The 25,556-nt window shown below is 40.6% G+C and overlaps 1 protein-coding gene and 1 pseudogene across 5 annotated transcripts in view; both read right to left on the reverse strand.

Annotated features, from left to right (window-relative positions):
* Positions 1 to 1,575: 1,575 nt before the first annotated feature.
* Positions 1,576 to 3,983, reverse strand: LOC128598279 (zinc finger protein OZF-like; annotated as a pseudogene).
* An 11,890-nt stretch (positions 3,984 to 15,873) lies between these two features.
* AVL9 (AVL9 cell migration associated) overlaps positions 15,874 to 25,556 on the reverse strand; it is a 60,165-nt gene continuing 50,482 nt past the window's right edge. For 4 of the 5 annotated variants that reach the window (XM_053553562.1, XM_053553564.1, XM_053553565.1 and 1 more), the window contains 4 exons: positions 23,450 to 23,567; positions 19,063 to 19,116; positions 18,472 to 18,560; positions 15,874 to 16,258 (listed from right to left, as the gene is read on the reverse strand). In XM_053553562.1, coding sequence (XP_053409537.1) covers positions 16,143 to 16,258; positions 18,472 to 18,560; positions 19,063 to 19,116; positions 23,450 to 23,567 — 377 coding nt within the window. In that variant the 3' untranslated portion in view covers positions 15,874 to 16,142. Of the gene's footprint in view, positions 16,259 to 18,471; positions 18,561 to 19,062; positions 19,117 to 23,449; positions 23,568 to 23,697; positions 23,796 to 25,556 lie in introns of those variants that run through there. The other variant, XR_008372885.1, reaches the window with a different exon arrangement.

Here is a 25,556-nt window from a genome sequence, read left to right on the forward strand (position 1 = left end):
AGGGGGATCTGTCATCAATGGAAAAACATACTTTCAAGGTTATAAAATGTCTGGGCACAGTGGCTCACACCTGTAATCTTAGTACTCTGGGAGGTGCAAGCAGGATGATTGCTTGAGGTCAGGAGTTTGAGACTAGCCTGAGCAAGAGGGAGACCCCATCTCTACAAAAAACAAAACAAAACAAAAAAAAAAAACTTGGGCGACGCTTGTGGCTTAGTGAGTAGGGCACCAGCCCCATATACCGAGGGTGGCGGGTTCGAATCCGACCCCTGCCAAAATGCAACAAAAAATAGCCGGGCGTTGTGGCGGGCGCCTGTAGTCCCAGCTGCTCGGGAGGCTGAGGCAAGAGAATCGCGTAAGCCCAAGATTAGAGGTTGCTGTGAGCCGTGTGACGCCACGGCACTCTACCCGAGGGCGGTACAGTGGGACTCTGTCTCTACAAAAAAACAAAAAAAATGTGTTTTCTTCCTTCATTGTTCTCTTGGTCATCTTTGACATGATGGGCTGTTAAGCAGACAGAATTTAAAAATACGATCGAGCTGTGCAACTATTCACAAACTCCACTTCAAACAGAAACATAGTGTACCATTGTCAAAAGATGGTAAAAGATTGGCGTATTTGACCCCCATAAACTCGCCAGCTAGCCTTGTGCAGTAGTGGTGCCAGTCAGGCAGGGGAAGTTAGAACTAAATTAAGAGCTTAGCAACTGTCAATTTAGCCTTTATGGTTTACTAATAGTCTGTATTGGTCAACCTGCAAGAATTGTTTCATTGAAACTTATTTTATTTATTTTTCTTTATTCTTTGTTTTTTTTTTTTTGGCCGGGGCTGGGTTTGAACTTGCCACCTCCGGCATATGGGGCCAGCGCCTCACCCCTTTGAGCCACAGGCACCGCCCTCTTTGGTGTTTTAAATATTTATTTTTTTGGAGTATGCATTTTTAATTTTAATAAAATAGATAATTTCATATTACATAGACAGCAAGTCCATCTGCTCATTGTTGATAAAATTTTAGAAATATTTTCTATAAAAAGTTTAGGATTTGAGGGTGGTGCCTGTGGCTCAGTGAGCAGGGCGCCGGCCCCATATACCAAGGGTGGCTGGTTCAAAGCCGGCTCCGGCCAAATGGCAACAAAAAAATAGCCGGGCGTTGTGGCGGGCGCCTGTAGTCCCAGCTACTCGGGAGGCTGAGGCAGGAGAATCGCCTAAGCCCAGGAGTTGGGGGTTGCTGTGAGCTGTGTGACGCCACGCACTCTACCGAGGGCAATAAAGTGAAACTCTGTCTCTACACACACACACACACAAAAAGTTTAGGATTTGACTGGGAATGAATCCATTATAACATGATTTCTACAGGTACAGTGTTCTCATCCTCTTCCCCATTCTTATTAATTTTGAGAAATTTTAAAAATACAGAAAAATACAAAAAATAAGACAAGATATCCATATACCAGAATCCAGAATCAACCAGTATCTTTATATTTATTTGCAGTCTTTTAAAGAGAAATGAATATTTATATAAAAAGCTGAAGACCCTTTTAACCAATACCCTCCCCCCTCCCACACTCATTCCCTTTCTTTCTTGAGTCTACACAGTGGTGACCATCAACATCTGTATCCTTCCAAATCATTTAAATCATTCATTTACATACATGTATGTGTCCATTACCAGTATATAGTACTGAATTTTGTGAAGGAAGTTTGAATTAGAATTTACAATCATTGTACTGTATTTCATGCTGCAAATTAATTTCCCCTTCAACATTTTCCAGATGTTAATAAATGTTAATATATGGGTGGCGCCTGTGGCTCAGTGAGTAGGGCGCCAGCCCCATATACCAAGGGTGATGGGTTCAAGCCCAGCCCCGGCCAAACTGCAACAAAAAAATAGCCGGGCGTTGTGGCGGGCGCCTGTAGTCCCAGCTGCTAGGGAGGCTGAGGCGAGAGAATCGCGTAAGCCCAAGAGCTGGAGGTTGCTGTGAGCCGTGTGATGACAGGGCACTCTACCCTCGGGCGGTACAGTGAGACTCTGTCTCTACGAAAAAAAAAAATAAATAAATGTTAATATCACTTGTTGCATTTGACAGATATACAGTATTCTGTCAAGAATTTTCCATTTTGTTCCATTTCTGTCTACTATGTATCAAGCCGTGATTAATATCCTGGTATATATTTCCTGAGCATACACACTCATGAGCAGAATTGCTAAGCAGTTTTGAAGCTGTTACAGGAACATATCCCTACTTCCCAAGGTAATAACCATTTAGAACATAGCCTTCTCAAGTTCCTCTTTTTAATCTCTGTGGATTTTATTTTTGTAGATAGTTCATGTTCTATTTTCTCCCCCTTAGAGAACAAATAACCTCCAAATCATTTTTTAAAATAGTCCCATCATATCCTCACCTGATGCTGTTTCTATCATAGCCCAAATTCTAATAAATGCATATATCTTTCTGGAATCTCTTGTGCTCTGCTGAATTAATACTAGAGTTTTATTTTATTTGTAATTCATCATATCATCTGTGTTTGTCTTTCTTTTCAATACTTACAACTTATTTTTCCTATTACAGTGGTGCAAATCTCCAATTTAAGATGACAGCAATGGCTAATGGTTATGTTTTGTTTCCATTTTAGTGGAAATGTGTCTAAAGTTTCAGTATTACCTTTGCTATAGGTTTTTTTTGTAGGCTTTTTATCATATAAACGTCTTTCTCTTCGGTATGAATTCTCTCATGTCCCCTAAGTTTTTAATATTTGTTACTTTACCTCATTCACGATGCTTTTGCTTCAGAGTGATTCTTTCTGATTCACTATGAGTTGTAAATTCCTGATGAAAACTTTGCCATTTTCAAGGTATTCACAGGGCTTTTAATGAGTATGGATTTTCTGATGTCTAATATGGTGCGACTTCTGGCTAAAAGCTTTCCCACATTCACTACATTGATAAGGCTTCTTACCTGTGTGTATTCTCAAATGCAGAGCAAGGCTTGAGAATTGAGAGAAAGCTTTCCACATTCATTGCAAACATAGGGTTTCTCAGCTGTATGGCTTCTCACATGAACAGTAAGAGATGAACTCTGAGAGAAGGCTTTTCCACACACATTGCATTTGTAAGGTTCATCTCCTGAACGAATTTTCACATGTACAATAAGTGATGTTCTTTGAGAGAAGGCTTTTCCACATTCATTACATTCATAGGGTTTCTCTCCAGTGTGAATGTTTTGATGTTTTATGAGGTACTTCTTCTGGCCAAAAGCTATTCCACCTTCATTCACTACATTTAAAGGGTTTCTCCCCAATACGGATTTTCTCATGCTCAGTAAGGTTTGATTTGCCACTAAAGGTTTTTCCACACTCCTTACACACAAAGGGCTTTGCTCCTGTGTGAGTTCTCTGGTGTCGGATGAGATTTGACTTTTTTTTTTTGTAGAGACAGAGTCTCATTTTATGGCCCTCGGTAGAGTACCATGGCCTCACACAGCCCACAGCAACCTCCAACTCCTGGGCTTAAGCGATTCTCTTGCCTCAGCCTCCCAAGTAGCTGGGACTACAGGCGCCTGCCACAATGCCCAGCTAGAGATTTGACTTTTGAATGAAAGCTTTCCCACAATCTTTACACTCATAGGGTTTCCCTCCAGTGTGAATTTTCTGATGGGTAAGGAGGTTTTCCTTCTGGCTGAAAGATTTTCCACATTCATTACATTCAAAAAGCTTCTATCCAGTATGGGTGTTCTGATGTTTAATGACATACTGCTTTTGGCTAAAGGCTTTTCCACATTCATTGCATTCAAAGGGTTTCTCTCTAGTATGAAAACGCTCATGCTCAGTGAGATTTGATTTGTGGCTGAAGACTTTCCCACATACCTTGTAAGCAAAGGGGTTTTCCCCACTATAAATTCTCTGTTGACTGAGTTGTGACATCTGAATGGAAGCTTGCCCACATTCACAAGGTTTCTTTCCAGTATGAATTTTTTGATGAATGAGAATTTACTTTTGGCTGAAGATATTTCCACATTTCTTACATTTATAAGGCTTCTCTATGTATGGCCTTCAAATGCAAAGGAAAAGATTTGAGAGAAAATGTTATCATACTCAATACATTCAAAGCTTTCTCTCCAGTATATATTTTCTAATATTTAATGATGTATTGCTGCATTCACTGGTTTCTCTCCAGCATGAAGTTTTTGCTGTTCAGTGAGATTTGTCATCTAGCTAAAGGCTTTTCGATATTCCTTAGAAGGACAGTATTTCTCTTCAGCATGACTTCTACATTCAAAGAGATGTGACATGCGAGTGTAAATTTCCCCACACTCAATAAACTCATAGGGTTTCTCTCCAGTGTGAATGCTCTAATAAAAGAGAGGGTACAAACTTTTTAAACTGAAGGCATTTCCACACTGATTTACACTTAAAGAGAATTAATACCATAAAGAATAAGCCAGAATTCCAAGCTAATTAAAGTGATAATTATTTCCTACACAACTTTTCTCATAATTCTGAACGTCTTTTAAACTCAAAACTTCAAAAAAGTGTTGCCTTAAAAGATATGAAGTCTGAGATCAGAAGTACTTTTCTAATTTGCTTATATTCACTGTTTTTTCTTCAGTCTGTACTTAAGATGGATGCAAATTGCCTCCCAAATCTTGTCACCTATCTGTTCATCATCTTCTCAGGCTTCTTCTGGACAGATTTCCTTTCTACTTCTTTCTCCACTATATAATTAGTCGTCTTGCTTCAATGGAAGATCATGTTTGGTTTGGTCACTTTATAACCTGATACTACTAGGCAATTCCACTTGTTACCATCAACTTTAAAGATATACCTCCTACTTTCGCACCATGTGGAACCAGGGGCCGTACTGACCTACGGACAAAGACCAAAATGTCCACCTAGATATGTTTATTTTTAAAAATAAAAATATAAAAGACAAAAATGTATAAATAAAAATAAAAGAATTTATTCTATAAAATTTAGATTCAGTTGAAAGGCTGCATTGAAGGACCCAGAAGACCACATGTGGCCTTAAGGCTGCAGCCTCCCCACCCCAGCCTAGGAGTTTGAGGCTACCATGGGCTATGATGATGCCACTGCTGCACTCTACCCAGCAATGGCCAAGACACTGTCTCAAAAACAAAACAAAACAAAAACAAACAAAACCCCAAAAGCTTGTAAAATATGTAAGAAAAAAAAATTGCAGTTCTGTTGGCCTTGTGGTTTTAGTGACCATGAAGTGAGTGACACACAAAAAATATTCATCTTAACCTCTTACAACTACCTGGGAATTTCCATTTCGAACATGTTTAGTGAGATTGAGGGATGTTATCTAGACCACAGAGGCTTTGGCTTCTGAATGTTTTAGCTTATCCAAAAAACCAGTTCAGGATGTGGTCACAAAGGAGATTGTAATTTAGTCTCCATCTTAGCAGTTTCTGGGAAGTGCTGCTCAGCTACCATTTTCTAGGGGAGACAGAGCCTGCAGGAGGCAGGTGAAAAGGCTACTTTTCAAATTCTCCATTGTCCTACTTTTGACCTAAACATTCCCCAAAGCAAGTGTGTGGTTCTCCTGTTAAATTTTATCAGAAAAAAAAAAATCCATGGATTGGATCAAATATAAATGGAAATCCAGATGTCAGTCATCAACTACTCTTTTCCTGCTTGTAAACTATTAAGACATAGGGTGGCGCCTGTGGCTCAAAGGAGTAGGGCACTAGCCCCATATGCTGGAGGTGGTGGGTTCAAACCCAGCCCCAGCCAAAAACTGCAAAAAAAAAAAAAAAAAAAGACATAGGAGGTTTTCTCCAAATTTGAACACATCACTGTGCCTGAGAAAGTAATTGAAACATGCTGGAGTGTCCTCTCTGCTCTTGACTTCCCCTAGGCCCACCATCAACTTTATTGGCCCTTTTCATTAGGAAATGCGGTGGTGGTTGAGTTCAGAAAAGGCCAACTGAGAAACTCATTGAATTTATAGTGAAGGGCAATGTGAAAGCAGAGATGACATGCATGTCTGGAAAGAACTTTTTATTGCAGTTCCACCGGGGCCAGGTTTGAACCCACCACCCTCGATATATGGGGCCGGTGCCCTGCCCGCTGAGCCACAGGTGCCGCCCTGGAAAGAACTTTTTAGAAGGTAGCATTCAACCTGCGACTTGTCCACAGGAAACCCTTCAAGGTTTTCCCAGCACCTTCAGATCAAGTCCACATTCTTTCAACAGGCTGATAGGGCTCTCCTCCCTCTGACCTGTCCTCACCCTCATACTCCATCTCTTGCCTGTCCCTCCTGTCTAGGTTCCAGCTGCACCAAAAAAATTCCCTGAAGCCATGCTCCTTCCAAGCCTGTGCCTATGCTGTTCTCCTGGGCCCTGGAGTCCTTTATATCTCATGATTCCCCCACTCTCTGCCACCACGTCACCCCTAAAACTCTCACTCAGCTTCAGGTCTCAACTTGAATTTCCAGGGGAAGAGACATCTACTGGCTCCTCTCAAAAAGTAGTGAGCCCCGTGGGGTGCTGGCCCAGCTCCCTGCCCCCCAGCACTCTCCCTCTGCCCTCTCCAGTAACTGCCCACTTCCCTGTGCTGAACAGGGAGCTCCACTGGGATGAGGAACTGTGCGTCATGGACCACGTGCAGCACTTACTGTGTACTCAGATACCCCACGGGCAGGGTTTAAAATGCAGTGTGAGGTACTCAGGTTAGTCTTCAAAAGGTGTGTAAATGTTGGATTTTGGAGGCCAGTGTGAATCTCTGGTGCAGTGTTAAAGGTCTATAGGGTCTGTTGACCACCCAGAGTAGTTCTGGAGACACTGGACATCTATGGATTGTTAGACTTTGGGAACACCAGCCCTTTAGAGTATAAAAGTAAGGTTCTTTCATCTCCATGAACCCATGCTGACGCAATGCTTCAGGACCTGTAACAAAAAAACAACAAAAAAAGAATGGACAAATTAAATGAGTACAACTCAGCTATTATACTATTTGATTAAAGGATTCTCCTTTACTCTGGCCCCAAGCTCCTCCTATATTCTGGTATTAAAATATCTTTGTGTTGAGTGACAGTCATAAGGGAAGACAACTTAAACAGAGTCCTTAACTTCGGAAAATAAGAAATAGCAAAATTTGCTATCTGTGCGGGGGCGAGAGGTGGGTGGGGAGAAACTGGACTTTTCTATATCACTCTAAAACAGGCATATTTCAGGTAAAGTCCTACATATAAAAAGCAAAAGTAAAAAAACAAAAACAAAAACTCCTGACTACTGTAGGGAATACATTATGACCTTGAGGTAAAGAAGGGTTTCTTAAAACACAAAAGTTCTAGTTGTAAGTAGATAAATTTGACTACATTAAGAACTCTATTCACCAAGACACCAGAAACAACGAAGACCACAAAATGAGATACTGTAACACACATAATTGACAAAGAAATAGTATCCAGAATAGTCACACATATATACACATACTTTGGTTTTAATGTTTCTGTCCTTTCCAAAATTCATATTGAAACTGAACGCCTAATGCAACAAAATTAGGAGGTGTGGCCTTTGAGAGGTGATTAGGTCAAGAGGGATTTGCCCTCATGAATGGAGTTAGATGCCCTCATAAAAGGGCTCGACTTTGGGTGGTGCCTGTGGCTCAGTGAGTAGGGGGCGGTGAGACTATGATGATGCCACTGTCTTTTAGACTGGGCAAAAGTCAGACTGTATCTCAAAAAAACCCCCCAAACAAATAAGGCTTGATGGAGGAAGTTCATTGACTTTATCCCTTCTGTTTCTTCTGCCATGTGAGGACAAAGTGTTTCTCCCCTCCAGATGTAGAAAAAAGGTGCCATTTTAGAAGCTGAGACTGGGTACTTAACATTCAATCTGCTGGTGCCTCTAGAACTGTAAGAAACAAATTTTGTTTTTTTATGAACTACCCAGTCTCAGGTACTTTGTCCTAGCAGCCCCCATGGACTAAGACAAAATACATGTATGTACTCTCAAATAACAAACAGACCCTAATGGAAAAATGGTAAAAAACCTCAACAGGCATTTTATAAAAGTAGAAATTTAAATGCCCAATAAATAAAAGTACTAAACCTTCTTGGTACTTGAGAAAATAATTCAAATTAAAACATGAGGCTCGGAGCCTGTGGCTCAAGTGGCTAAGGCGCCAGCCACATACACCTGAGCTGGCGGGTTTGAATCCAGCCTGGGCCCACCAAACAACAATGATGATGGCTGCAACCAAAAAAATAGCCGGGTGTTGTGCCAGGCACCTGTAGTCCCAGCTACTTAAGAGGTGGAGGCAGGAGAATTGCTTGAGCCCACGAGTTGGACATTGCTGTGAGCTGTGATGCCACAGCACTCTACCCGGGGCAACAGCTTGAGGCTCTGTCTCAAAAAACAAAAACAAACAAACAAAAAAAAACAAATTAAAACATGAGACACCATTTCACAGCCTCCACATTGGCAAAAATTTAAAGGTTTGATGGTAACAAATGTTGGAAAAAATGTGGAACAAGGTAGACTCCCATGCCGTGCTGTTGAGAGGGCAAAGTGATTGTACTACTTTGAAAAAGGAGTTAGCACTAACTGAAGAGGCTGAGGATGTGTGACCCAGTGCCCCTGCCATTCCCACACCTATTTCTTCGGGGCACTGGGGTGTGCACATGAGCACCATCAAGAGCAGTGCTGGCTGCTGTTCACATCACCCAAGCTGGCAACTCTGAGTGCACCTGCCGCCCACGTGGACGGAACTGTGGCATGCAACAGTAAAGCTGTAGAAAGTGATGAGGGAGGACGGGCGCGGTGGCTCACGCCTGTAATCCCAGCACTGTGGGAGGCTGAGGCGGGAGGATTGCTTGAGCTCAGGAGATCGAGGCTTGTCTGAGCGAGAGTGAGACCCCAACTCGTGAAAAAAATGGAAAAACCCAGCCGGGCGCAGCGGCGAGCGCCTGTAATCCCAGTGGTCCCAGAGGCTGAGGCAGCAGGATGCCCACAGCCCAAGTTCAAGGTTGCAGTGAGCTATGACGCCACTGCCCTCTGCTCAGGGCATAGGGTAGAACTCTGCCTCGACAAAAAAAAAAAAAAGAAAGTGATGAGGGAGAATGATCTCCTAGAGCAGCAGTTCTCAACCTGTGGGTCGACCCACAGGAACTGTATTAAAGGGTTGCGGCGTTAGGAAGGTTGAGAACCACTGTCCTAGAGACCAAAATTAAGCAGAAAAAGGTATTACAAATGGTGTGACTCCATTTATAGAAGTTCAAAAACAGGTAAAACCTATGTTTGGGATACATACATAGGCTTGGCATTTGTAGCTCAGTGAGTAGGGTGCTGGCCACATACACTGAGGCTGACAAGTCCGAACCCAGCCCGGGCCAAGTAAATAACAATGACAACTGCAACAAAATAGTAGCTGGGCACTGTGGCAGGCGCCTGTTGTCCCAGCTACTTGGCAGGCTGAGGCAAGAGAATCACTTAAGCCCAAGAGTTTGAGGTTGCTGTGAGCTATGATGCCATAGCACTCTACCATGGGCAACATAGTGACACTCTTTCTCGAAAAAATAAAAAATAAACCATATTATAAAGTCAGAATGCCAAATACTTCTAGAGGAAGAAGAGAGTTCTGATCTGGGAGAAACACAGAAGTGGGGCTTTTTAGGCACTGGCAGTACCCTATTATTCTATTTCCTACCTGGGTCATGGCTGCATGAATGTTTATATTTATTATACTGTTTATCTGCTTTATGTTCTTCTGTACATACATTTCACAGGTTAAGTCGCCCAGCTTAGGACAGATTTTAGTTGTCTATGCCCTTTCTTTCAAAAGTCCTATTTTTCGGGCAGTGTCTGTAGCTCAGTGAGTAGGGTGCTGGCCCCATATACCGAGGGTGGTGGGTTCAGGCCCAGCCCCGGCCAAACTGCAACAACAACAACAAAAAGTCCTATTTTTCTTCTGATTTTATTAATTGCAAATCTCCTAAGACTGGGAAGATTATGGAGTGCCTGATAAATACTGAATTTAAAAGGACTCAGAATGGCTCAGGGAAGATGTTCAGAAGGAAGAGAGGCTGGGTCTGGGTCTTTGATTACTGTGCAGTATGTCCTCAGTCAGTAAGTGGTGGGAAGGTGATAGTCATAGGCAAGGTCTTGGTGAGAGACTTCCTAGAGGCCAGGGCCTCTGTAGAGGAGAAACTACAAAATGAAGTCCTGATTCCCCCATCAGGTACTCAGATCCATCGCACAGTAACTCATGCCTTCACATTAGAAACAAAGTTTTTTCAGGGTTAGGTAAGTAGTTTCTAACTCTACATTATGAAAATTCTCTAATACACACACACACAATTTAATGAACTCTGTATACCCATCATTGGGCCTCAGTGATGATTAGCATTTTCTCAGGTGGCTTTTGTTATTTTCCCATATCCAAGTGCTCCAGGAGTGCAGCTCAGTGCAATGAAGGATAAAGACACATTAAAAAATACCTGAATCCTAATTTGTATATCAGTGGTTCAAAGGCAGGTGTGCGTGGGATTGAGAACAAAGACCACCACTGTTTGGATCTCTTGCCCCAGTGTTATTCCCTGGCTCTGGCTTGACAATCATACCAAGTGTGTTTATGATGCCATGTTGAGGATTTGGTGAGGGTTCGTGGTGAAGTTGGGCAGGTCAGCCCTGCTGCATTGTGCTTCCCCAACCCTGTGTAGATTGGCCTAGAAAAGACTTTCCCAAAGGGTTGTTCCTTGGGAACAATGGCTCCTTTTAGTAGTTACCAGTTTCAGTAACTGCAACTCCTGACCTATCAGAATGAAGCCAGGTAGCTCTTACCTGGGAGGTGACGGGGACCCACACATGACTTCACTCCCTCCCGTGTGGAAGCCACACTACTGTGCTATTATCTCAGCTCCAGGTCTCCCACAATCCATGTCAAGGACACTGGCAACTAATTTAACGGTACACTATTACTCAAGGAAGCACAGGCTCCCATGAGCAAGGAAGTTTGTCTACTTCTTCCATGAAGCACATCACAAACCTTGTTTTGTAGAACAGTTCAAAGGGAACCCACAGTACATGGAAATACATATGAAAATCTGCTGGGAGTCCTCACTGGAAATGTCAAGGGCCGTTTGGAAGCTTACCAGTCCAGGTGGAAAATAGAGGCTTCTGTCAGTGATGTGGATGAGATACTGTGCGGGACCAGCCTCTGCTGTCTGTGCTCTGTGCAGCAGACATACTCCACAGGAGCAGAGGGTTCTTCCTGCAGAGTTCACCACCTGGAATGCTGAGGCCCTGCTGTAGGCTGTGTCAAAATGAGAGAGCAAATGAGTAATGAGTCCTTTGGTTCGTCCTGTGTGGTTTCTAGCACTGCCATTCAGCTGCAAAGCAGGCCCGAAACCACATGTGCAGCAGGCAGAGCATTTCTAGAAGCACAGGTCGAGTACAACTGTATGCAGGACAAATGGGATAACTTTATTCTCATTGTTCTTAAAATAAAAGTACAATTGAAGTTTTATAATTCAGTATTAGACGTGATTTATAATTTTAATACTTTTGAACAAATGACAAAAAAGAACTAGTACAAACTTTAAAATTATCAGAGTAAAGAGAAACTACCTTTCTGATCAAAACATGTGCCAGCTAAACTTCTTTAGAAAAGTTTCTAAGTTTTTGAACCTAAATTTGCTTAAGAGTTTGTAAAAAGCCTTTAATCTCAAATATTTCAACTACTCCCATAACCACTAAATGCCTTCCCCAATTCATTAACCAAATGATTCCTGAATTTAGGAACCAATGACCAAGTGGCCTGAAAAACATTAAGTCTTGATCTTGTTGTTCCAGCTTTAAAATACTAACATTTCAAAAAACAAACAAAAAAAAAAAACAAAAAAAAAATACTAACATTTCAAGGAAACAACAAAATATCTTCTAAGCACAGAAGCTTTCTAAAAACTTCAATTACCTTTTCTGGCTCAGTACCTGACTGAAATGTTTAAATGTTTATATTGCACACAAAAAAATTTTGAGCAGCACACTACGTATGAGACGCTGATGAAATGTAAGATTGGCAAAAAACCTCTAAATTGTGTTCCATTTACATGATTTAAATATATAGTTTCTATCTTTAAGTAATATAAGTAAAAAGGTAAACTTTAGAACAGCACAGAAATACAAATGTATTTAGAGTTTTACAAAATATATCCAATCCCTTAGACATGCACAATCTTTTAATTTTGGAATTACCATACAAGGGAGCTAGTTTGTTCTTCATAATCAAAGTAGGACATCATGTGTACAAAGTTATAATATTTATATGCAAAGAGTAAAGATCCCCTTCCCTTTTCTTTGTTCTTGACAGATATTTATGGAATGTTGGAAATTATGGAAAAACAATCCCAATGTTATGAAGTTCAAAGACTTGGAATGAAAAAACTTCTTGTAGCACAAAATGACAACCATCTCTGAGTATTTAAAGATTCTCATTTTATGTTTAAAGGCGCCAAGGACTGGATGGAAAAGCTATGAATGCCATACCATCTATTATTAAAGAATCACAGCACAGAAATGTTGATGCTATTTCAAGAGTCTAAACCACTCCTCAGTAAAACAGCAGGCAATGTTTACCAGCCACTGTCCTAACAGGCTACCTTCCAGAAGTGCTGAAGCAGATGAGTTCATGAGATTAAGAATGAGAACACTGGCCACTGTGAGAGCTGAAATGCTCCCGAACTCATCACCAGCACTGCAGGGGAAAAGAACCACTGGCTGTAACTGCCACAAAACTTTTCTTCCCAAAATATAAAATAATAATAAAACCTGCCTGCCAGAGAGAAAAATGTTACAGCTTTATCTTAAAACTTGTAACTAGCAAATTATACCTCCCTTCTAAAGGAATTCTTACAATCTGTAGCAAATGAAATACTGCTCTCAAAATACTTTCATTCAGATTTTAAGTACTTTGTTCCTCAGCCATGCAACAACTCCGTACTTCTCTTTCTTCCTAATTTGCTTTCTCCTTGGTTTTCCAAAGGAAATTATTCTAAAAAACTTCGGATACTTACTATAGAACTTGAAAAGCAAGATGAAGTTGAACAAGTCATGTCATATCCTCTGGTTTGCTGTTGTGTTTCTTCACACAAAAGTAGATGAGAATTGTAGGGCTTGGGGACTAGTGAATTATTAGTGGATTTGGGGACAGACTATTCATAGAGGTCATGTGAGCCAAATAACCTGCACGAAACATTCTAAGCCTTCTTTTGACTAGCAACTTTTCCTATTCATCTAGCCCACTACCAGTAGCTTTAACTGTCTCTTCCTTACCTATGTCATTATTACAGTGCCCAGGAGAAACTAAAGCATACCAGGGACATTTTCTAAATTCCTTTAAGTCACCTACACAGCAGTGAAACCACCACCAAGCTACAGAATCTATAGTATAGATGTAGTCTGTGTGCCTGGCACACCTGAAAAAGTCTGGCTGACCCTGGTCCCTCAGGCCTAGTTGCAAATAGCTCTTATACACAAAAGCCTTTGCAAACACTGGGGCAAACATGCAAACACACACACCAGTGATGTGTCGGAAGATGGCCTGTTGGTGGCTCCTAAGACTCACAGAGCCAGTGAGTGTTTGGGGGTAGGCTACTACTTCTAAGTTAGTCACTCAGATGGGGCCGGAAGTACAGAGGCTCACAGGACGAGGGTTCCCACCTTCAACTGTGCTGGCTGCTTAGGGTCCCCTACCAATCATGACTCAGGGTCCTTGAAAACTCTACTTCTCAGAACCTGAAGAAGTATGCGTATGGTCTTTTGACCATCTCTATGACCAAAGTTCTGTCTTCTGAGATATTATTTTATGCTGAAAGCCAGTTAAGTAACCACTTTAAGGGTCAAACTCTTTATTAGAAACATTAGTAGAAAGTTAAAAGCACACACTCAAATGGGGAAAGAGTGATAACTGAAGCAAAGTAAAATTTCATGTAACTATTTTTATTTCATTGGATTCCAAAGTATGGATTGGATTGCTATTGAACAGTGAGAGTGGGAGCTTACCTCACTATATAAATTGAAGGATAAACCAGTATCTTGTCTGCTGGTCCCTCACAGGCCTCCTAGGTCCTAGCAGTGAACTTTTGGCAGGTGAGAAGAAACAACTGAGCACCATCATACCCCAAATAATGATGTGGCCTCATGAAACAACAAGATGTTGAATGACTTTATAGTCTCAGTGCGACACTGATCAAAGTACTTTTCAAGGTTTGTTTTGTTTGGTATTACTTCTCTTTAAATAATATTTCCTGAAATTAACTTTCTTGGCAGGAATGGAATCAGCAGAGTTCTCACATTAAGCACCTTCAATTTATCATCACTGAATTATTGACTTAATATTCTTAAATGGACCCAAATTGAAACACAAATTGGAAAACTTAGGGACATTTAGATTATATCCCTGTGTTCATTTCACATACCTTAGGGGAATTTACTTCTTTTTTTTTTTTTTGGAGACAGAGTACCACTCTGTCATCCTGGTAGAATGCCATAGCATCACAGCTCATGGACAGCAACCTCAATCTCTTGGGCTCAGGTGATCCTCCTGCCTCAGTCTCCCAAGTAGCTGGGACTATAGGCAACTGCCGTAACTCCCAGCTAGTTTTTCTATTTTTAGTAAAGATGAGGTCTTGCTCTTACTCAGGCTGGGTCTTAAATTCCTGAGCTCAAGCAATCTACCGGCCTCAGCCTACCAGAGTGGTAGGATTACAGGTGTGAGCCACCACACCTGGCCAGGAATTTATTTCTTAAATAAACATTTGATAGAGAATAAATCAAATACAATCAGTGTTTTTCTTAGGCTCCTATTTCCTCAATATATACATTATATGGAGATTATATTCACAAAATATTTTCCAAGTGAAAAGACAGTCTGTTCCCCATAAGTACTCCCTGAGAACACCCACCCAAGGTCCCCTAGAAGTCTATGAGAGCTGAGCATAGCAAACACATGAGGCCCAGCTGTGTACAGATCTTCAGTAGAAGGCACACATGCACGTGTCTAACATCAAACCAGACATTTTTTATGAAACAGATGACTGATGTCATGCAATGTTTTTCTCCTGCCTCTTGCTTTGCTGAATATGAGCTAACATGAGATTTCTATTTAATATTTATGAATCATCTTGATTTTCTTCTATAAATATTTTTAGAAGGGGGTAGGGACTGATTACAGGAGGATTTCCAGTCAGGGAAGGAGGAAGGGCAAGTGCCTTGAAAAGCTTTATGAAGAATAAGAGAAAACCTACAGGTCTGCAAACACCTGGAAGACAACTGTTCAAAAGAAACAGAAGGCACAAATTCTAGATTAAATAAAAAATGCTGTAAAAGACCACAACATGACTAGAGTTGACAAACACATAGGGCTTTGAAAGTATTTCCCCACACAGTCTCAGCAAACTGTCCTACCACCAGTATAGGTAACCACTGCGCACACCATGTGCACAATGCAGAAGGGGAGGAGTGCACGGTTAACACCCTTGACACTTCAAGGTATTTTTAGAAATTTGGGGAGATTAAAAGCACAAAACAAAACAGCCAGTTCTTAGAACTACCACTTCTGACTTTCATGTTTCTGGGAGGAAGTGAATTGATAAGTATTTTCTGGGTAAAAAACAACAAATTTTACATAACTCAGCAAAAAAGCACAGGCTGGACTGTTTGGCCTATTAGCTTTATAAGCATATTTTAAGGCCAACTTCAGAAAAATTAAAATAGTAATATAACTTAATTTTAGCAAATATAAATTATAACGACCATCTTGATATTCAAACAGCAAAAGAGAACAAAATTTACATAAGTAAAAACCTTTCTAAAGTCAACAAATGTACAATATCAGAAATCAAAATTCATTAGAAGGTTTACTGTGTGTTTTAATCAGGCTCAGACTGTAATAAAAGTAGTCAATTTAAACCGCAACCTGGAAAGCTATCCCTGCTATGGTTGTGATTTCATCTTTTCAGCATCCTGTGACATTCATTTAGACAGAGGGCAACCGTCCATGTAAACAGTTTGACATATGGTCCCCTGCTGTGGACCTGCGGTGGTGAAGAACAGTCTGGGAGCAGCAGACAGATAGGGGACACTAAATGGAAGAAAGCAACAGCAGCCTCTGACGCCTGGCTCAAGGCTTCCCATCAGGGGGCTCGGTGAGACTCTGCGGAGTGGAAGTGGTGAAAGTAGAAAGCCATGAAGACATAGCTGTCTTTGCACTGGAAAAGGCTCCCCCAACTGACTGGCCTGGATGGAAGGGAGGGGAGAAACAAAAGAAAAAGTCTTAACTTCTTAAGGGATAGTGAAAGGCCAACACTAATTAATTCATGTTAATTAATCAGAACACACCAATATATTAATAGTTACAAAAATACCATTTTAATTTCTAGTTTCAAAACAATCCCTTTCCGGGCGGCGCCTGTGGCTCAGTTGGTGGGGCGCCGGCCCCATATACCGAGGGTGGCGGGTTCAAACCCGGCCCAGGCTGAACTGCAACCAAAAAATAGCTGGGCATTGTGGGGAGCGCCTGTAGTTCCAGCTACTTGGAAGACTCAGGCAAGAGAATCGCTTAAGTCCAGGAGTTGGAGGTTGCTGTGAGCTGTGTGATGCCATGGCACTCTACCGAGGGCCATAAAGTGAGACTCTGTCTCTACAAAAACAACAACAAAAAAAAAACAATCCCTTTCCATGGGAATGTCTTACAGAAAATTGGACAATTTCTTGGGGTGGGACCCTACTCTCCTAAGCATTCTGAAAGTATTCATCAAAATGTTTCTTTAACATAAACAGTGCTAGCAAACTGGTTGTGTATCAGAGTTTAAAAAGTCAAACTTCTCTCTGTACTTCAAATACCAAGTTGATAATAAATAAAGGGAGTAGGTAGGCTGTTTTAGGGAGATTTGCTTTTGTCATCTAAAACTAAGTTATACTGAACGAAGACATATAGAGCTTTATCTGCCTCAGATTTATTTTGTTTTAATAATGTTTTGATGTTAAAGTGAAATTTCAGTTGAATCATATACTCCCACTATTGTTGGACAAGGGAGTGTGAAAGAGACTTGGCCTTTGAATTTAACTGTCATCAACAGCAGCACTAAAATTTAAAAATCTGCCTCATGTGTCCATAATAAAGTATATTTTTCTATTAAAAATAAGAATTCAGGGCGGCTCCTGTGGCTCAGTGAGTAGGGCGCCGGCCCCATATGCCGAGGGTGGCGGATTCAAACCCAGCCCCGGGCAAACTGCAACAAAAAAATAGCCGGGCGTTGTGGTGGGCGCCTGTAGTCCCAGCTGCTCGGGAGGCTGAGGCAAGAGAATCGCGTAAGCCCAAGAGTTAGAGGTTGCTGTGAGCTGTGTGACGCCATGGCACTCTACCTGAGGGCAGTACAGTGAGACTCTGTCTCTACTAAAAAAAAAAAATAATAAGAATTCAAAATAAGGTGAATACATAATATTATGTAGAAATAAATCAATTCCTTTGCAATAAAACATGTTTGTCTTTCTTTTGTTTTTTTGAGACAGAGTATCACTCTGTCATCCTAGGTAGAATGCCATGGCTTCATCATAGCTCACAGTAACCTCCAACTCTTGCACTCAAGCAATCCTCCTGCCTCAGCCTCCCGAGTAGCTGGGACTTCAGGCCCACAACACCAAGCTGATTAAAAACATTCTTTTTTAAATAAAGACAGGGTCTCACTATGTTGCTAAGCAAGGTTTTTAGTTTTGAAATTAATTTCTTTGATACAGAATTATTCAGGTTTTCTATTTCTTACTGCATCAATTTTGGTAATAAGTCTTCCAAAGAATCTTTTCAAAAAAACAAAAACCAATAAAATACATAATTCTGTTGGTTTCCTTCCTTCTTTTGGTTTTCTTTCTTGTGTAATACTACCTTAGTAGTGGCAGCTCTGAGTCTCTACCATTTATAAAAATCTGTGGGAAGCACAGGGAATGGGGGAAGAAATCTAATGAAGCCTGAATCCTGGTAACAGAACAGTGACCTCATGAGAAACTTGTCACTTTTCATTAGATATAGTAAAGTTTGCTGAACTTTTTGATATTATAAAGTACTATAAGAATTTTTTAAATGAGTAAGATAAAACTTTAAAAATCTTCTCATGGCTCAGCGCCTGTAGCTCAAGGGGCTGGGGCGCCAGCCACATACACCAGAGCTGGCGGGTTTGAATCCAGCCTGGACCTGCCAAACAACAATGATAACTACAACCAAAAAATAGCCGGGCATTGTGGCAGGCACCTGTAGTCCCAGCTACTTGGGAGGCTTAGGCAAGAGAATCGCTTTAAGCCCAGGAGTTGGAGGTTGCTGTGAGCTGTGATGCCACAGCACTCTACCCAGGGCGATACAAAGCTCTCGACAATTTTATGTTTTTATCAATTAACATAATGAGAGAAAATAGATGTGTTATGATTCCAATCTGTTCCTGCCTAAAGGCATGCCTTACCAACAGCTTTTCCTGTTTGTACAACATTCCGGCTGGTTGTGACCATGACGTTTCCAATTTTTTTGCCACGTTCACTGTTCTGAACAGAACTAAGAAAGAAGTATTAAGTATAATTTTTTAAGATCTCACACAGGCACACATACAGACATATACACACAATAACTACTCTACAACCATCCGAAATTGGAATTACTGAGAAAAGAAATTAAATTATTATTTGTTATGAATTAGTTTATTAATCTTTTAAGTAGGTCCAATTTCAGAATGTATAAGAGGAACATGTAGATGGATAAAAACGTGTGAAGACATGAGGATGTATGATTAAATCGCCGTGATAATCACAGTTTGCTAAAAGTACTTCACCAAAATGAAAATGGCAAATCCTGTTATTAGTTCACACCATTCTTTGTGGAACAGCAGTGTTTTCACTTTGAAACATACACACTGCTGAGCTGGAGAATGTTATGCACATATTTGGTTACTATTTGAAGCAAAAGTCTATCAAGTAGAGAAAAACAATTCCCAATTAGCAATAAAACATGGCATAAATTCAGACATAAGCATTTTCCAGTATTTTCTTTAAGTACTTACTGTGAGAATCTTAACTTCATGTCTGATACTGAGTACTGGCCTTGAAATGGATGGCTGTAAAACAAAGTTTGAGCTTAAACTAGGAGTATTTCACTAATAAAAATGTACAAAAGATTTATCACAAGAAAACATAAGTAAACCTCTCAGCAGTAACACAGTTGGGTGGTAAATTTGGAAACTTTGATCACAGCTCCCCACTTATACCTATGAGAGCCAAAGAAATTACTTAACCCCTCTGAGCTTTAGTTTCTTCACTCGGAAAACAGGTGTGTGTCTGTGTGTTGTGTTTGTGTGTGTGTCCCCAGAGGTTTTGTTAATGCTATTCTGATGTAATTTACTTGGTCCATAGTGGGACCCAAGTATCAACATTTTTTAATAGCTCCCTAGGGGCCAGGCGCCATGGCTCACACCTATAATCCCAGTACCCTGGGAGGATGAGGGTAGATTGCCTGAGCTCACAGTTTGAGACCAGCTTGAGCCAGAGCGAGACCTTGGTCCACTTTATATCTCATAATATGTGGTACTAGTCAAAGATTTGTGGATGGATCAGCAAAATCTATACTTTGTTAGGAGTACAAAAAGCAGGTCTTAAAAATGGCAGTGCTATTATTTTTATAATAACATTTCTTCTTTTTTTTTTTTGAGACAGACTCTCACTATGTCACCCTCAGTAGGAGTGCCATGGCATCACAGCTCACAGCAACCTCAAACTCTTGGGCTTAAGCAATTCTCTTGCCTCAGCTTCCCAGTAGCTGGGACTACAAGGCACCTGCCACAACACCTGGCTACTTTTTGTTGCAGTTGTCGTTGTTGTTTAGCAGGCCCAGCCAGGTTTGAAGCCGCCAACTTCGGTGCATGTGGCTGGCGCCATAACCACTGTGCTACGGGTGCCGAACCAACATCTATTATTCTTACTTCTTTATTTCTGTTATACAGAAAGAAAAAAGTATATTTAAAAAAATCAGGCAATGGTACTACATTAAGAGATGGGGTCAATAAATACCTAAACTCTCCTAACAGGGGTCTCTTTGTCAAGGTCTAACAAAGAAAGTGACCTTAGTGAAATCTGTAGTTACCTATAAAAATACTATTAGTATTTTTTAAAATGATAACAAACTACTCTTCAGGCCATAGCAAGCATATGTTATACTTCTTTTTCTGGATTTATGAATCATAAGGTTGAAAATATTAACAGATCACTTAATCATTCCGTGTTCCTGAAATGGCTGTATTTAGGGATGAAACATACCTACTGCTTTTTAAGTTAGAGTGCTGCCCTCCTGATCTTTAGGAGATGAAGAAAGGGTTTCACAGATCTCAAAAATTATTACTAGTTTGAAGTATTTCTATTTTATTTATTTATTATTATTATGATTTTTTGAGACGGAGTCTCACTTTGTAGCCCTCGGTAGAGTGCCATGGCATCACAGCTCACAGCAACCTCCAACTCCTGGGCTTAAGTGATTCTCTTGCCTCATCCTCCAAAGTAGCTGGGACTACAGGTGCCCGCCACAACACCCAGCTATTTTTAGAGGTGGGGGTCTGGCTCTGGCTGGTCTCAAACCTGTGGGCTCGGGCAATCCATTCTTCTCATCCTCCCAGAGTTCTAGGATTACAGGCATGAGCCACACACCTGGCCCTAGTCTGAAATATTTCTAAATGAGCACCTTCTGATAACAACTCATGTCTATAAATTCTTAATTTGAATTTGATGAAAATGTTGAAAGTCTGCTGGCTACTGAAGGAAGCCAAAATATTTCACCCCAAAATATATCTCAGATATATTTTAAAGTGGCTATTTAGAAGGGCGCTGTATATAAGAATAGCTGAAAAGTTGTTTGTTGGAAGGGATTTGCACTTGTAGAAAAAATTGCTTTGATACAGCCAGGCTTTCTCTGAGGTCCTCCCTTGTTTGGATATAAGAAAGAGCCTAACACCTTTTTAAAGCTCTGAAAGAAACATTTACCATCTATTTCTTTCTTTCTTTTTTTTTAAACTTCAAGTTAATTTGAGAGTACAAAGAAATAGGTTACAATGTTTGCATTTATTAGGTAGAGTCTCTCTTTTAATTGTGTTCTGCCCCCAAGAAGGGTGCTATACACCCTAACATTGTGCCCATTAAGTGGGAGCACACCTTTTCTCCTCCTTACTCTCTCCCACCTGAATTGATTTGACTTTTTCTCTTATGTGGGTGTGTATTAGTACATCTATTCTTTCTGAGGGCTGTTACCTTATGAGGTTAATCACTCTGTGGTTCTCCTTGGTGTACTTTAATAAATGTGGATGCCATTTCTCCTACATTAGTCTACATTTTCTCAGTTTATATTTCAGCAAATCTTCAGAGGGTGAAGGGGAAGTTTTCCCATGGCCTTTATATCAGCATATCTGCATCATCTCTTTACCTATATATTTCAGTTAACAGTCTTTCAACCTAAATAGCTTAAATTTCTTCATACACTTTTTTTTTTTTTTTTTGAGATAGAGCCTCAAGCTGTTGTCCTGGGTAGTACCATGGCATCACAGCTCACAGCAACCTCCAACTCCTGGGCTTAAGTGATTCTCTTGCCTTGGCCTCCCAAGTAGCTGGGACTACAGGCGCCTGCCACAACGCCTGGCTACTTTTTGGTTGTAGTCGTCATTGTTGTTTGGCAGGCCCGCGCTGGATTTGAACCTGCCAGCTCTGGTGTATGTGGCTGTAGCTGAAACAGCTAAGGCACCGAGCCTTCACACACTTTTCTAAGCACTAATTTATAATCCTTAAAAATTCATTTTAGTTAAGGTTGTTATGGACTTAACACTAAAATCTACAGAGCTGGTTCAAGTTATAAGCACCAGATGCAGTGACAAAGATTTGACCAGGCTGCCCAGTTCAGAGTGTGTACCTGGGATGGCCCCAACGGCTGGACCACCAACAGTTAAGGCAGACCTGCCTTCCGAGCACTGCCCTGTGAGTGCCACCTCCCAAAGGAGCTCACATATGTTTCCCTTCAGCACTCTTCAAAGTATGGGCTTTGTAGTGAGGGCGAGTACTTTGAACTCTAGCCCTTTCATTTAATACTATTAAAATGGTTCTGCCTTTTAATTCTGTTTTTGCTACATTCGAATGGCAATACAGGTTTTTGCTATGGCCAAGTATGAGGATTAAAGTGACCAAAATTGGTGTTGAACCTGGTCATTTTTCTTGCTAGGTGACATAAAGCTTAACAGACACGTTACCCAAACCCTTGTGTACCATACCTCATTCATGTAGATATCTCCCTGAGTAGCTAAGGCTTAGATATTTGGATTGTGTGTGTGTGTGTATGGGAGGGAGGTACCCTTTCTAGCACCACTTAGATCAAATAGTCAGTACAAAGTTGTCTTTTGTCTGTTTTCCACCAAGAAGTAAAAGTTTAAAATACAAGTGTATGCATGTATTATTAAAAAAAATTTTATTCTGTTAATTTAGAAATCAATTTCCTAGAACGTACAAATTACATCTCCTTAGACACTGCTCTGTTTCATTCAGATACAGATGCTATTGTTTCATAATGGCTCCAATCCACAGCATGTCTTTTATACCCACGTGGGATAACGCCTTCATCTAGTCACTATTCAGTATTGTAGCAGGTATTTTTTGTTTTTTATTGAGACAGTCTCACTATGTTGCCCTCGGTAGAGTGCCATGGCATCACAGCAACCTTAAACTCTTGGGCTTAAGCAATTCTCTTGCCTCAGCCTCCCAAGTAGCTGGGTCTACAGGCACCCGCCATAACATCTGGCTATTTTTTCATTGTAGTTGTCATTGTTTTTTTTTTAGCAGGCTTGGGCTGGGTTTGAACCCGCCAGCCCTGGTGTACGTGGCTGGTGTCCTAACCACTGAGCTATGGGCACCGAGCCTGTTGCAGGTATTAAATTGTGTTTAATTTTAGAATCTGACATGAAAACTAGTTCTAACCCATTTGTTTAGGAGTCTAGCTAGTAACTTTAATTGGTTTTTCATACTTCATGTTCTACAAGAACTTCCAAGGTTTAAGTCGTGGTACTTCCTTCCAGGTGTCTACACTGTTTGAATATTGTGCTAAAGTAAAGCTCCAGGGACAGAGGAGCAGAACGACGACATACTGAGCATCACTACATGCCCAGAACTTCCTCTCTGACTCAAAGTGAGAGCTGGAGAAAAATTAGCCCCTTTCCCTAATGCCTCGTGCTTTTATCTAAGAGGTTTGAATATGGAACTTTTTAAGTTGCTTCCCTATATTTGGGAGCCATTTGCCTTTTTACGTGTATACGCTTCTTAAGGAGATTCTTGAAGATACTCACAATACCAAAGTTAAAATATAATTGTAGTAAGCACACATTATACTAACCATTCTATGTACAAACAATCTTCAGAGGATATACTTACTTTGGATTTATTTCTGCAAGTGCTGGATGCTTGTTGCTGTTCCACACCCTGTAGTTGTGAGTATTCTTCCATGCTGTAACAAAAGTTGTCCCATAGTCCGATAATATCTTTTCATTATCTGTTGAGTAAATATTTGAAAGAAGTTGAGTGGACTGTAGCCATTCAGGGATGTGAAGATTAACAACCAAAAAGGGTAAAGGAATGGCTTTATCCCCCCACCCTCCCGTTTTGTTGGGGAGATAGCCTACCAGATGTCAGGAAACTTGGGTCTAGTTCCAGAAATCCTGTTAAGAAGCTATGTGGCCTTTGGCAAGTCACTTAATCACTCAGAACTTCATTTTTCTAACTGGAAAATAAGAGGGTTGAGCCAGATATTTTCCAAGGTTCCTTACAACTCCAAAATATTTCCATGTGCTCCTTACCATAAATGAGGATAGCATTATTTAATAAACAAAAACTATAGGCTTGAGAGTGAATAAACATAATGGTTTATACATATGGAGTAGGCAATTAGGATTTCTATCTTTTCACAAATGTCATATTTCTACAAAGAATATTATGAATACATGAATTAGTTCCATTAGCAAATATTTTCTTGTCTTTGGACTCCGTTTCACTACTTGGTGTCTCATTCTTAAATTTCTCAGCATTTGACTATCAATGCATAGAAGTTTTCAGCTTTATCAAAATCATGAGAAAGCTTCTATGCAGAGTGTTTCCTCCACTTGCAAGCATAGAAATGGTTTGAAAACTGATGTGAAGACTATTGCTTCATATATTAATTGCTTATTTTTTGTTTGAAGGTGAAACATAATTAACTTTTGTTGATGTAAAAATAAGAAGAGGAGATACAGTTCTATATGCAACACAAAGCAGTTCTAAGAACATACTCTTTAAGCAGTTCATTGGGCTGAATTTCCTCTTTTGACCTTGTTAAGAATGTGGGATTCAACCAGACTGTTTGGGATTAAATCTCACTTCAGCAGGTTTTCAGATGGATGGGTGAGCTATTTAACCTTTCTGTGTGTCAGTCTAATTTCTTTCTTTTTTTTTTTTTTGGAGACAGAGTCTCATTATGTCGCCCTCGGTAGAGTGCCATAGTGTCAGAGCTCATAGCAACCTCAAACTCTTGGGCTTAAGCAATTCTCTTGTCTCAGCTTCCCAAGTAGCTGGGACTACAGGTGCCCACCACAACACCTGGCTATTTTTTGGTCGTAGTTGTCATTGTTGTTTAGCAGGCCCAGGCTGGGTTCAAACCCTCCAGCTCTGATGTATGTGGCTGGTGCCCTAGCCGCTGAGCTATAGGTGCCAAGCCAGTCTAATTTCTTTTTTTTTTTTTTTTAATGGGAGAGCATTTGCTCTGTCCTCCCAGCTCTAGCACAATGGCATCATCACAGCTCAATGCAATCTAAACTCCTGGGCTCAAGTAACCCTTCTGCCTCAGCCTCTCACAGTACCTGGTGCTACAGGTGTGTACCCCTATGCTAGGCTTATTTTTCTATTTTTTTTGTAGAGACAGGGTCTCACTTTTGCTCAGGCTGATTTCAAACTTCTGATCTCAATCAATTCTTCTGCCTCAGACTCCCAGAATGCTAGGATTACTGGCATGAGCCAGTAATTTCTCTTCTATAAAATGGGGCTGACATGGTATCAACTGCTAGGATTCTTGTGAGAATGAAATGAAGTATGAGATGTAAAGGGCTCAGAACAGGTCCCTATACATTTTAAATATTAAAAAAAAAAAAGCTACTATTATTATTTAGTACACACAGCCTCCTGGGCAAGTATTTTAAAAAGGTAAATTAATAATTCATGAAGCTGCATGACAGTGGTGATTGGGGTTTTCTTTCTAGATTACTGAATGGTTCTGGGTTGGAGGATTTAATTTTAGCATTTCAGCTTCTACATTTGCAGCAGGGGCAGACATTAAAAAAAAATCCCATTAACAAATGAGAACTTGTTCCTTAGCCATTTTTTTTTTTTTATTTTTATTTTTTTGTAGAGACAGAGTCTCACTTTATGGCCCTCAGTAGAGTGCCGTGGCCTCACACAGCTCACAGCAACCTCCAATTCCTGGGCTTAAGTGATTCTCTTGCCTCAGCCTCCC

This window comes from Nycticebus coucang, chromosome 11 (genome assembly GCF_027406575.1).
Source record: "Nycticebus coucang isolate mNycCou1 chromosome 11, mNycCou1.pri, whole genome shotgun sequence".
Taxonomy (NCBI): domain Eukaryota; kingdom Metazoa; phylum Chordata; class Mammalia; order Primates; family Lorisidae; genus Nycticebus; species Nycticebus coucang.